Source organism: Egretta garzetta, unplaced genomic scaffold, assembly GCF_000687185.1.
Source record: "Egretta garzetta isolate BGI_Z169 unplaced genomic scaffold, ASM68718v1 scaffold258, whole genome shotgun sequence".
In the NCBI taxonomy this organism is placed as follows: domain Eukaryota; kingdom Metazoa; phylum Chordata; class Aves; order Pelecaniformes; family Ardeidae; genus Egretta; species Egretta garzetta.
In genome coordinates this window covers 267,767-282,050 of record NW_009260413.1, presented here as the reverse complement: position 1 = coordinate 282,050, position 14,284 = coordinate 267,767, and the positions used below count along the sequence as shown (strand labels likewise).

General features: G+C 40.9%; 1 protein-coding gene across 5 annotated transcripts; it reads right to left on the bottom strand.

The window, feature by feature from the left end:
* Positions 1-242: 242 nt before the first annotated feature.
* Positions 243-14,278, bottom strand: ZNF330 (zinc finger protein 330). 5 transcript variants are annotated; one of them, XM_035899199.1, is made up of 10 exons: positions 12,861-14,278; positions 10,204-10,333; positions 9,908-9,927; positions 9,724-9,794; positions 7,910-7,989; positions 6,488-6,614; positions 5,648-5,752; positions 3,053-3,099; positions 1,828-1,945; positions 243-1,154 (listed from the first exon to the last, which is right to left on the bottom strand). In XM_035899199.1, the coding sequence occupies exons 2-10, from the start codon at positions 10,321-10,323 to the stop codon at positions 877-879; spliced, it is 966 nt and encodes a 321-aa protein (XP_035755092.1). In that variant the 5' UTR covers positions 10,324-10,333; positions 12,861-14,278; the 3' UTR covers positions 243-876. The 5 variants fall into 5 exon arrangements, with proteins under 5 accessions (XP_035755092.1, XP_035755093.1, XP_035755094.1 ...); XM_035899200.1 differs by having other exon boundaries at positions 12,942-14,278; XM_035899201.1 differs by having other exon boundaries at positions 13,617-14,278.
* Positions 14,279-14,284: the final 6 nt, after the last annotated feature.

The following is a 14,284-nucleotide window of genomic DNA, read 5'->3' as shown; positions in this document are numbered from 1 at the left end:
GAACCCCCCTGTGTTTTCTCACCTGATCACTTCACATACAGGGGGTGTTTCCTATCAAATTTTTTATTTTTTTGTATCATGTGCAAGGAAAAGAGTTGAAGGCTAGGCACCATCTCTTTTTGATCTAATGAGAAATTGCCTTATAGATTTTAGCGGCAGAGAGGACACACCAACATTTTTATTGCAATAAAATTTTTGATTATCTGGGGTGTGCTTGTAAAGACTGCATATAGCCCCATTGATTAATATCTAATGCTAAAAATGCTGAAAAGGTGATGTTCAAGTACCTGGAGGACTACATTGATCTGCCCTACCTACATAAACAAGGAAGCTATATTAGTGTCAATTTACACTTTGTATACAACCTGCTTTCCAACTACTCAAGGGAGATCAATATTTATGACAATTCATTAGAGAATGCAGTTGACTTTATTGTGCAGACCAAAAAAAAATGCAATCACCAACCCACCACTACATTAATTTTATGAAATCAGTTAACAAAATTACTGTAAAAAATAACTTGATTTCTGATGAGCAAATGGAAACAAGTTGTACAGCTCTCCCACATTCCTGTATCGATGGGAGAAAATGACATTGAACCATTATACTCAGTAACTCAAGGACAAAACCACTTCCCTTGCTTAGGAGAATAAAAATATTCCTGTCTTCTCCCCCAGTCCCAAACTCAGTATCTGTTTATTCCCCCGCCCCGCCCCCAAAATCTCACTTGGGAGTTACTGCAGAAGCCCCGCACTCTTTACTGTCTAACTTTGATATGTAAGTACCTGATAGAGCTATCCTACTGGCACGTGCACAATTCAAGTGAAGCACTGCTTGGCTCCTTCCAAGTGTTTTTAGCTTGCCAGCATACTAAGCTTAATCTTCTGGTTCCTCATAATGTGCATACCCGCTAGCATAGGTCCTTCCTAAATTCAAATTGCTGAATACATCTGTGGTCTCAGTATCAGAATCCTTCCCTCCCTCATCATTGTCATCTTCATCATCATCTTCTGCTTCATATTCATCATATTCATCCTCCCGGTCACCTGCATCTCCAGCCTTGCTGGAGGAGAGGCTCTTCCAGTAGGTGTCATAACCAGAAGCTCCATCTGCATCTTCACCTCCAGTTTGTCGGCCAAACTTCAAAGAGCGTGCTGCAGGCAGAGAAAAATCATCACGTTCCCACCCCTCAACAGCAATTTCAGCCAAGCATCTGACATTTCTTTTCCGTCCTTTCTCACTACTTGGCAAAGACCATACAATATTAAGACAGCCTTTTTCTAAATCTATTCTAAACATCTTCAGGTTTAACCCTTACTCTGACAGAACCTTTCTGCTACACAGTCTGTCCCCCTGCAGCCAACTCTGTATAAACAACAACTGCCCCCAGAGTATGACTTAGGTTTTAGGATAAACCTTTGGTTCCCTAGCTAAGAAAACCTGTAATTGGCTGTGCTTCACAGACACAATATGTATTGTGATTTATTTGAGAGCATTTGAGTTAGATTGTATGTGTGTCATCAAATCGCACTCTGAAATTCATTAGCTAGCTTCTTGTACATGAAATAAAGGCTTAGGTGGTGATTTTTCGCATTTTCCCTAACTAAAATCTCAAGCTAAACAAAATCTTTCACTGCATTGGAATCAATTAAGGATTAAGAATGTGAGACTGCTCAATTCTAGAACGAAGAATCACAAAGTTTTTCCCAAAACAAATCCAACAAAGCTTTGCAAAATAATTGAAAGTAACCGGACTCAGTGTTCCTATGCAGAAAAGTAGTCATGGATGGTACTCATACTGCTTGTTAGCTACAGAAGAAGGCTTACTTGACATGCTCAGATCCTTTGTCTGCTGAGTTTCATGGCCACATTTAGGGCAGGGAGGCTCTTTTCCTTTTTCCTGCTTGAAAACCTTACTTCGCACATGATCGTCACAAAAACAAGCCTGGGGGTGAAAGGAGAATAAAAAGGCTAAATGTTTTTATCACAGGAGCATACTCTTCAGCAAGAAGCAAGCAAAAAAGTGTCTAACAGCAGCAGGACTCTCTAGGTGGGATTAAAACTTAATGAGCTCTATCTGCGATGGAACTGGGGTCTGTGCAAAGCAACCACTTCTGCGTTGAAGGCAGTCTCATGGCGTCCTGGGGAAGAGGCTGGATGAAAGTGCTGACAAACAAGTAGAAAAAGTAACAGACAGAAGGACTGGATTATGGGGCTGCCCACAAGGAGCCTGGCAAACTTTGGTTTACATTGACAAGCTTAAATGAAATACACCCAGGGATGTATGCCAGAACATATAACTAGGCAGTGACCCGAAGGCAAGAATTAGAGATTGGAATTTCATGTGTTGAGCACCAGGGTGCCAGTGAAGATATCTGGAGAAAGGAACAATTTGGAATTTGAAATAGATGCTATGGGAGACTGCAGGGAAACATATAGAGGGTAAGAAGAGTAAGAGCAGGCAATGAACCAGCACCTGGAGAAATCTGGGCAATGCTGATGATGAAGCAGGTGGAACTTTTTATGCAAAATTACTTGCCAGTGTGTAAAACCAAAACCATGATGTCAACAAATTAGCCTGTGCATGTGTAAAACTGGATTAGCTGTGGAGATTATTTCTGCTGGATGCAGGCTGCAGCATTTTCTAGTCAGATCATCCCTTGACTGTTTAAAAAAAAAAAATCAAACCCCAAACTTTTTTAATTGTCTTAGTTCTATGCTGGATCAAAACATATTCCAAAGCATTGGATTCTGTTTAAGACCAAGGATTTGTTTTGTTTTAAAGGCCCAAACATGGTACAGCCCCAAACACAGAGGGCTGGACAAAGTGAAGATCACATCACCTGGCATAAGGATGCACAACACTGGGTTGTGGCTAACAGGCAAGCACAGATAAAAGCCCTTTTGTTCCCCCCCCCAGGCTTCAGAAACTAATACAGAAATATGGAAATTTTTTTTAATAATGTGGAGGAAGACATGATAAGGCTTGATACCAGCCTTGAAGGTTAAGGAGAACAAGTCTAAAATCACAGCTACTTGCAACTGTCTTTACCTTACAACGCAGGCATGAATGCTGCCCAAGCCTGTTACAGGAAACACCTGTGGGAGAAAATAAATATGTGAAATTCAGTACTTGGGAACTGCAGATGTGTGATGTTTTTAAAACCTTGTAAAAGTATGTAATAATGTAATTGAGGCATTTGATTCCCTGACATAACTGCACTTCGGCAACACAAATCAGTCATTTTACTGTACAGTACCATTTACTAGGGGTTTTTTTTGAGTCTAAGCCTCATTGCAAAATGTAATTTGACACACAAAGTAAAAGAGGGGGAAAAGTTTATCTGTTTCTTGCGTTTCCAAACTTCTAAAAACAGAAGTTTTGGAACCAATTTTGTATTAAGTGATCACCATGCTTTTCCTTTTCTCACAATGTCAAAAGAAGGAGCGCTAGCGTTTTACAGTCACTTTAAACAATGCCATGGCAGCCTACAATACCTTCATCTCATTTAAATGGGATGTGAGAACACTTAAAGCTTACAAACTTCCAAACCTAGAGCAGCTGTTTTGTTCTGTATTTTCTGTCACATCCTCTGGAAATGTACTTTATTGCACACAACTTCATATGAAAATCTAACTGTGTTAAAGAACTGTAGCTGGCACATGAGCTGTAAAGAGCAGAATCGGTGCTCAAAATCTAACTTGTCTTGAAGCTCCAAACTGGTTTCTTTACTCCACTAGAGGGAGCATAGTAAAGGCAACCACACAGGAATTGGCAGTAACAAAAAGCTGGGTGAATAGTTACTCCTCAAGAAGCAGTAATATGTATTTATCGGTCTCTGTGCAAGTACTCATTCCCTTCCACCTTGCCTTACCCCTGCGACAACAAAGTTTTTGAATCTGGAGTAATAAATATCATAGGTTCTCCACATGAGCAGGACAGCCATGGGATTTAGTGCTCTGTCATGTGTTTAAAAATGGAACTGGAAATGCTAAGGCATGTATATTCAGACATTTCTGGAGTAGCTGCACTTTAAAAAAGTCTCTCAGGTAGTGATGGAAAGTAACAGCACCTTTTTCGCAGCTAGAATGGGATTTAGACTACAATTGCATGACTGCATTTAAACTTCGTGTATTCTGTTAAAGTTCAGGTTTTATAATCTTGTTACCACACACTGACAAAAATCCTGCCTCTCTACAAAGACTGCACTGTGCCACGGAACGTTGAACACAGTGAAAACCCTCGAAAAAGCAATTTCTCTATTCAGGGTGTGACATCACATCTGTGAATTAAAAGCTTCCAACAATCACTGAAAAAACATTCTTGTGGAACAGCTGTTGCTGCTTCAATATTGCTATGCAGGAAGATATTCTGGCAGAATACATCAAGGGAAGCTAATCAAGGCTTCGAAAATAGCTGGCTGGGAAAAAAAGGATGGGAGATGAAAAGGAGATATTTCTGAAGATGCAGACTATAACACTGAAATCAACAAATATTCTGAATTGGGAGAAATCAATTAGGACAAGAGATTAGTCAGTGCTGAAGAAAACAGTCTTATGATAAAAAGCACCTTGAATTTCTATAATAAGAACTGAAAACGTTATAGTAGTCAAAATACATGCATAGAAATTCTGGAAAGGACAAACGCTTGTCTCATGGGATAAACAAAACAGTAGTTAATGGTGGGTAGAAAAGTACTTCTACAAAAGATTAGTTAATTTAAACATGCACAGTTTTTGTTTGGGTTCTTTTTTTAACTTCCCTTGAAGTTTCCCTGTTTCAGGCAGAGATGAGTAGTGGACTAGCAGAGCCAGGCATGGCCATCATGTCCTCTTACAATTACCAGTTTCAGTTTTGTCCACACAATTAATCAAAGTTCAAAAGTTCATAAAGTCTTCAGCTACCTGTTCTTTGCCGGGTAAAAGGGGACCTGTATCAACATTTGGTACGTTACTGACATGTGTCCACAGTCCACTGGTCGGTGAAGAAACGAACACTCAGTTCGTGCTCTGGATAAATACAATTTTTCTTACTTCCTTCAGTGCTCACCCTGTCTCACTGAACCAGATAATGACTGCTTCCCGAGTCATGGCCCTCCTCCTCAGGACTTGCTGCTTTTGCAAAATCAACACAAACCCTTCACCACCATACCACAGCAACCTGGGAAAGTTTAGCCAGACTGACACAGTTGATATTACTTAGGGGAGCCTGTTTTCCATGAGGAACAGGTATCTAGGCATAGCTCATTGTATGGTCAGATAGTGGGAGAGAGCTCCTTCTTGCCTGCAGAGCTTTGTGGAGTAAAAAAGAAGCATCAGCAGTTCCACCAGTTTTGCTGCAGTCCTGGCCACTGCCAAGACGGCAACTTTGGAGACTGCTGGCTCCTGCAAAGGCAATTTCCCATGGGAGACCTGTAAGAGCCAGGCAGGGAAACAATGGCCGTGTACAACCTGGCATGGAGGAAGGTCGGAGACAAAAGCTCTAGTCTAGGTAACTGGGTATCAAGAGCAAGCGCGTAGGAAACGGGCCTTTTTCTCCAGTGGCAGTAAAAGCTATTTGGAAAAGGTGATGGAGAGTATTCTGGAGCACAGAGGAAGCAACTAGAGAGTCTGCTTAGCTGTGGTGAAAGGGACTATGAGAACTTACATTTAAATGTCTCTGCTTCCAGAACTTGGCAGCTGGCTTGATGTTCAAACTGATCATCTTCACAGAGGAAATTGTGGCAAAAAGAGCAGGCGAATATCCTGCCTCCTAAAAGATTTATCAAGGCAGAATAATCAGCAACAGGCACAGGCATCAAGTTCTGCTCTACACATAATTCAGGCAGTAGTTTTGACTGAAGACCAGTTCTCCCTTCTGTCACAAATGCTAAATGTCCTAAATTAGACACTGCCATCCATTGCTACACTGAGAAATACCATGTATCCTACAATACAGGACAACATAAAGCAAGTATTACTTCTAGTCCTTTTCTTAATTTTAATTCAACTATGGCATTAGGTGTTTTTCTTAAATCAGATCACACTCTCTCTCATCCAGTCTCCCCCCCACACCTCTGATGCACACTTGAAATAAACACTTTAAAGGACTCCAAAAATGGAGATCAGTATGGTTTGCTAAGCAATTGGGAATCCAAATACCTGTACTAGCGGAGATGAATGGAGTGGCAATGGCAGAAAATTGTGCATTGACAATCTGATGCAGTGCGTAATTACGTGAAGCGCTTGGCTGATAGGACACTATGCTTTGGATTACACAACCATCCCTGAGTTGAGCACTGTGTTCTTGAGCAGGCCGTTTATGTTCCCCACTGCATAAGGTCTGTTTTTAAAATGGGGAGAATGCCTTGCTTTGAACAAACATACTGCAAGGACTAATCGGTGAAGATTAAAACCACTGGGTTAAGAACATAGGTACAATAACTTAAGCAATGTGAGGAGAAAAGCATTGTTTAGATTTTCTTGGTTTTAAGCGTGAGCAACCTACCGTGGTCCCAGACACTTCTTTCGCACTCGATACATTCTGCATCTGCGAGAGGGCAGATACAGGCATGTGTGCTGAGACACTTCCTCCCGTGACACACCCAAGCTTCACAGAAATCACAGATTGCACCCTGCAATTACAGAAAGATATCATCTTGGGACTTCTGCAATACCCAGAGAGAGACTCTTATTCCATAACCCTGAATGTATACGTTCTCTCAGTGGGTTCATTCCAGTTCAGTGAAAGAGTATGAACTGCATCTGTATGCAGTTGCTCCACAGTTCATCTTGGCTTTTTGATATTCATTTCTGCAAGATTAAATATAATGCAAAATGACTTGGGTTTCTCCTTTTCTGTTTTTTACATTTCTTATCTTAAGTCTTATGCATTAAAATTGTGTCCTCCAGCTGAAACCTGAGATCCATAAATGGTAACAGTTCTGGCAAAAATGCAGTTTCAAAAAAGACCTGGAAATGCCACTAGATTCTTACAGCTGAAATCACTCATTTGGATTTTAAACCATGGTATATTAGAACACAAGCTCTGCAGAGAGCAAAGATCAAATAACTCATTAGAAATAAGTTAGACCCTTTAACTTTCATTTTGATTAAACTACAAGATCTGCACATCAACTATTCCTTAATTGTAGCATTTAAGATGCTTCCTCCAGCCCATATGTAACAAGCTACCATGTGTATTACATGCACACAAAACTAAGAAAACAATGGTGAATCCAAGTTAATTGTTGTTGAAAATATTGCATCCATGAATGTGTGGAATGAGTTGAGGAACTTCAGACTGGAAAGGCCGGCTGTGTTACTGAGAAAAGCCGAGTCCCAACTGGAGGCAGAAACAGGACAGAGGTTTAGCCCATACAGCATTTAATCCAGAGCCTATGACATGTCATACCTTGCTTTCCAGAATAGAACAACTAACTTGTCCTTCTAAGAATGAAAATTCAAAGGTCAGAAGCTGTGACTATCTCTGCTAAGAGCCCAAATTATTTTTTTTAAAAATAAAATTCCCTCCCTAGCGCTATGGAACAGATTCCTCTGTGATACTGATGCTCTCTGCAATACTGAGTAGACAGCAACAAAAGCCCACTGGTTTCTACAGAATGATCCTAGATTTTAATTGAGACTGGGGCCACTGAGCATGTAAGCTCCAGTGCTGCTAATGCGTGTGCTTAGGGCCTGCCACCAACACAGATCTGTTGGCATCCAGGACATGTGTCAGAGTTTGCAGAAGTTGAATCTAAAAATGCAAAATTTGGGTTTCCAGTATAAGGGAAAGATCAGTTTGTGATGATGAGGAAAAAAAACCTGGTACATGCTACCATTCTGTAAATCTGTTTTACCTTTTTTCAAAAAGATTTGCATAGAGTAACCTCATAGTGCAAAAAAGGCTGTAATTTTGTATACATACCACCATTGCTAGTCCAGTACTGTACACACCAGCATGTTTTATAACACAGTCTGAAGACTTCATCATGCATTTGGTTTTTCCTTTTTAAAAAAGAAAAAGGCAAGCAATGAGAACTATATAAAAATAAAAAAAATAGAATGAATGTTCATATAAGAGCAGTGTAGGTTCATATAAGACCTGTGCTTAATCGTAAATCTAGGTAAAAATAATGCAAACAAATGTCTGCAACCTGCAGCCTCTGCAACCTGCAACCCACCCTCACATCTCTCTCTGATCAAATTAATTATTGTGTTTTTTCAGCCAAAATCCCTTGCCCCAGTACTGAGATAATATGGCAATGTGTTGCCTTGCTCTCTGTTTTGAGGCATTGGCAAGAATTTCAAATGTTAAAACAAACCAAAGAACAACATTAAGGTGAAAGCGAGCAACGATATCTTTAAAAGTTGCATGTAAAACTGCTGCTAGTCCTGTCCCACCATAAAAGCAGCATGTGCTGTGTGCAAGGCTGAGATCCTCTGGAAAAAAAAAAAAACCATGTGCATCTGATGATTTAATTACTTAGAGGTACTTGGATACTTGTTTTTTTGGTGGTGGTTGTTGGGTTTTTTCTTTTTTAAAACCATGTAAGAGATTACTTCCTAGACAAAATAATTCCCTTGAAGTGCAAGGGATGGGTGGGAGAAAAAGCACTTAGAAGTCATTCTGGGCCTGTTACTGGGTCTTGAGCACTGCAATACAGCTACCCTCCTCCCGTCCCTAAGGGACTTCTCTAAGAAAGAGTTGTTCATTTACAGGGGCTGTCCCCAATGCTTGATTAAGCACCAAACAGCTCAAATGGACAGCTTTGTCTTGGAAAACCCTGGGACTCAATAGAATTTTGTGGTTGTTATTAGGAATGTTTTTCCTCCAGAAACATCCGGCAGATTAAGATAAATTCAACACACAGGAGTCAACTTCAGATGTATAATACGCTGTTAGACAGACAGCATGTTTTTAGTACTTCACTGCATGATGACAGAAGGAAGACTTATGAAGGATGACACACTGCCATTGCATACTAACAGCCTGGCTTCCAGAAATGCTCGGTATCTGCAGGTCCCAACAAAGGCACTGGAAGCTGCAGATGTCAGCAGCTCTGAGAGTCAAACTACAAAACAGCCAAATTGCTTAATGACAAATTGAAGGATGTGTTGAAACAGTAAAACAACAAAATTCACCTCAAAGTATGAAATAATTATCAATATCCCCTGCAAGCAAGCAGCTGTTTAAAAAAAAAAGGCATTTTAGCCTGATTCAGAGCTGAGTTCTGTCACTAGCTTTCAAAGCATCAGCCTTCTAGTACATAGAAATAACATGAGCAGCACATTACATTAGAAAACCATGCAAGGTGAATAATGTACTGTTGCTTTAATTGATATTAAACTGATCAGAAATTATATCATCCCCAAATAGCAGTATTTATTGATGCCTTGCTGGCAGTCAGTAAGTTTTTTTACTTTGCTGCTGTTATGAAACAACACCCAATGGTCAGTTGGATGTTCTCCATCCTAAAAGGCAGTGAGAAAAATTCTTCTGAAGATCAAATACTGAAGACAAGCCTATGACCCAGATTTGCAAACCTCTGGGGGTCACAGGCATATGCATTAGTCGCATGATCAAGCAAGATCTCTTCTCAAGGAGGATATTCCCAGCAGATTTAAAACAACTTGCTCCAAAAATCACCAAGGTACTTTAAGACAAAGGTACTCTAACTGCCGAGAGTTTAAAAACACAAATGGGACTGAGGAGAGCAGGTCTTCATTATTTCTACTTACCACATTGTGCACAAATGGGTAATTTTTGAACAGAGTTACAGAAGTAGCAAAAAGCTCTATTCTTCTGTCGTCTAGGCACATGGAGGGGAAAAAAAAAAGCAAGCAAGCATTAAAAGACGACCTGTAAAATGTTTGAAACCAATTAATATTAAACTACTGGTTTTAGGAGGGGAAAAATACTTACCTTTGGCACTTATCGCATTCCTAAAGAAAAGAAATATAATACTGGTAATTATTTTTATTCTAGGTAATATGTATAAAATTTACAGACCCCATAGGGACTCTGAATTAGGTTCTGATTAGGAACCAAACTTTTTATTCAGGTATTATACCACTGATGCAAATGTAACCTTAAATATAAAGGAAGGATGGTAGGAAGAATGGCATTCTAGTGGCATTAAATAGTCAATGTAATAATCACTGGGTTTACATAATTTAAAATCAAGTATCGTAATATAAAAATACTTTAGGTTACTTTACCATTGAAGCATTACAAGGATGTTTGGCTAAATCTATGTTGGCTCTTGAAGCCCTTATCTGCTTTTCACGTTCACGGCGGTTCTCAGCTTTCTTACGAGCACCAGTCTTCTTTTTAGGCATTTTTCACTATCTGTGAGGGGAAAAAAATAGGTATATAACGAACGCACACAAACCTATGTATATAAATACATGGATACACAACACATCCAGCACTAAAACTAGATTGTGGCGTTCCCATGTTAACTGTGTTTCATCTCCTTTGTTTCCTTTTCCAAAAGTTTCTTTTCAAACGTAGAATAAGGGGTCAGTCCCTTAGGAAGAGTCATGTGATGAACCATGAAGAATCTTGTGATCTGGAAAGGACTCTTCTGTCTTAAACTTTGCGCTTAACTATCTTTGAAGTGTTTTGCCATAAAAAAAAACCAAAAACAGGGCTATGTTTTGTAGGTTTATTTGTGATGGGCCTCTCTGGTTTTGGTTTGCCTTGTCTATTTAATGAGGATAATATTCAGCTCATTTTCACTTCTCTCTCTTCTCATGCTCACTAACACTTCAATCAGTTAAAAAAGTATTCTTCAGGTAAACGAATTGTGGAGTACTACAAAAATGCAAATTTCACACTTGCTGAAGGCTTAGAAAACAAAATGTCATTATATAGATTTAAGAGCTATGACAAAGGGATGCTTGTACTGCTTATTTATCATTCTAGCACATTAGCAATAACGAAGAGATGAGCATGCGTTGCTTTGAAGATGCCACTGCTTCCCAAGAGGGGTTTGCACTAATCTAATTCCATCTGGTTCAACGCCTGTGTTTGTTCCAATGTTCTAGGAGGGAACCAACACAATACAGTGGGGAGACCATCAGGCAATCAATCAGAGCGCTGCTCTCTTGTTATCTCCACAATGAACTGTGCAGTACTCACATATGCTTAGTTTACTCTGTGTTTATAATAAATTAGGCAAGTATTATCCTGGCTTCATGAAATGGACAACTGAGAGATTAAAGGTATGGTCTGATGTTAGAATTTTGGCACTCTGGATAGACACCCTTCCTTATGCTCCATCTTCATCATCCCCTCTTTTCTGCTGATGTAACTGTTGTTGGCATCACGTTCTGAACCAGACACAGGTTAAAAACAAAACCAAAAAACCCAAAGCCACAAGCACCTCCAAGACCCAGATTAGCACAATCTGACGGGGGAAGACAGTGAAAGGGCAGCAGTGGTATTTGCTTAGCAAGCATGGGAAAAAGAAAGCAGCTAAGGAAGAGGCAAGGACCTCTCCACTGACAAAAAAGTTGCCTTATTGAATACAGTATAAAACCCACTCTCAAGTCTATGGCCCAGGTGGACACACTTCTTCATGCTGTAGCTACCAAACCGTACTTCCTTGCAGGTGACAAGATGGCTGAATGTTTGGAAGTGAGGAGTGCTCTTATTTTAGTGCCTCACTATGGTGCTTCTGTTTTGAAAACCCAGGCTCCCTAGGCAAGTTGTCCCAACATACGTTGCACTGTACAACTGACCCACAGCTCTTTTAGCTACAAGTACACCTAGCAGTGCTCCTTGCTCTGTCTCCGATTTCCCAAACTGCAGAAATATACTTTGAAACAATTGACAACTGAGACTCAAAGGTCATCTTAAAATCTCAACCTCCACTTACAGAATTTGAAGAAAACCACTACAGAGTTAGGGCTTGGTGGAAATCGGCCCATGTGATGGGGACAGCTCTGCCCAGGCAAAGTTCTGATGATTCCAGTAGGTCTCTGGGTGGCTGCTGGGGGCTGCTAGCCTGAGGAAATGGGAGGTGCTGCTCTCCCCAGCCTCACCCCTAACTCCAAGTAGGCATGTAGACCTGCATGCTGGCATCTATAAGGAGAGCTGGAGCATCAACAGGCAGTGAATTGTAGCAGCTTAAACTGGGAAGAAAAATTAGTATCTTCATTCAGAAGATCTTATAAAATAAACCCAACAACCCTAACTTTCCTGAACAAAGACATATATTGTCCTGACCAAATACTAAAATTTGGTTTTGAGAGCACACATAAATCAGTTTGCTAACCCTGTAGCATTTTGCACCATGTTTAAATTGTATTAGTGTCATAGTTTGTGGTCAAAATTGTATTGCTGAGCTGCCTGCTGGTAACTGTCATTATTCCAGAGCGTGACATTTCTGACACTGGGAATCCAATATGAGGTTGCACACTGATTTTCAAACTGCTCGAATGCCGATTTAACAACAGAATCTAATGGTTAGTACTTACACCTTGGCTTCTTCACATTACCTCATAATCAAAAGCACCAAAATGACAAACTGTTTTCATGAAAAACACTGTTTCAATGACTACTGAGGACACAGATTGTAAGAAATGCTTAAGATGGTAGTTTTTAGAAAGTTGCACTAAACTAAACAAGAAAAGTGCAATGTCAGGTCCTTTTAACAAAGCTATCGAGTCAATCCAGACTTTCAAACACCATCCAATAAACAACAACATCCTATAGATCAATATTCTATCACTGTTTCCCTCTGAGCTTTCACTTTTGCTGTTTGCTAAAGTGTTCTAAATTTTTAGGGAATTTACCATCTTTTAATTTTCTGACTAGAGCTTAACAGTGTTACAATGCCAGAAATTATGACAGTAGAAACTTTGTTTACCTACAGTTCCTTTCCAATCAGGGTATCACACCTTTCAAAAGCACTCATCAGTATTTGAAATGCCTCTGCAGCAGGTTTTACCTCCACTTTTGGCAACGCTTCTGTAATCTGAGGCTGATGGATGACCCAAAAAACATATTTAGGCACCACAACACTGTTACCAAATGCTCAGACAGGAAAGTCCCAGTGGAATCTGTCTGCAGTCCAGCTCCTGTGCATGGAAGAGAAAAATGCCTCTGGGGGACCTAAAAGGACAGGTCCAATCATCAAGGAAACGCCTACAGTGAGCTGCTCGCTTAAGAGCTACTGGAGAGATCATGTGAACCTTTTGCTTAAACAGAGCCATCTTGCTGAAAGCCATGCTAGCACCCTCCTTTTCATCTCTGATGCTGCTGTAAGAGAAATTGTCCAGGACACAGTAGGTCCATGCTTGGTGCCCTCCTCAGCCCTACAGAGCACGCGAGCTCCCAAACTGGGAGCGGTTCTGCACGAGGGGTTTTTCTCCATTTGAAATTTTCTATTCAGGAGCAAAATGCTCCAGAATGACTGGGTCAGAGCAGCAGCAGGAGCGAGCATGACTCTCCAACTTAATGGCTGATGCTGTAGCACGGAAAGCACAGAGTTCAGAAATTGGGAGGCTGTGTATGAGGTGAGGTGAGCAGTAGTTCAAAGGGAAAGTCCCAAAATGTGTTGTGTGCGTGCAGGGTCCCCAGCACTGCGTGTTTTGTTCTGTAAGTTTCACCTCCTGTCCCTCACCTGCTGTGTTATTTGCTAAGGCAACCACAGGCAAGGACAGCAGAGCTCCCACCACAGCTCCCAAGGCTGCTTCTGTATTTTACCTGCTGGTTGTGCTATGTAAAATACATACACAATGTCTAGCATCTAAATTCTGTTGAGGTCATAGCGTGCCTCCGCCGTTTTTTCTTCCCCTCTTGAAGATTGTCCTTGGTGAGGTCCCAAAGACACAGGCCAAGTTTGCAGCAGACAGGAAAGCAGATTGCACCAGCAGATTTCTGGATCTTCAGTGCTGAGCCCGACATTCCCTTGCGTCATATTATCTTGCCTTATGTGATACACCAACCACCCTGCTGTCACAAATATAACGAACAGCTGTAACAAGCTATTCACCTGGGGGGCTGGGGAATGGTCGGGTCACTCTCGTCACGCCACGCAAATCCTAACACCCAAAAAAGAGGCCTTACACGTTTCAAGACTTCTCGTGCTTGACCATCAAAAGAGGAATCGCGGTAAATTCGCTGGGTCGCGTCCGATTCCATTCAGAACTCAACAGAATCTGTTTTACCCCTTTGCGAGCACAACCCTTCTCCAGGCACTGCCCTTTCAGTGACTTACTCCGCCTTTTAGCAGCAAGGCGGCTGGCGGCACCTCTCGGCCCCGGTCCCTCCCCTGGAAATGCGCCTCGT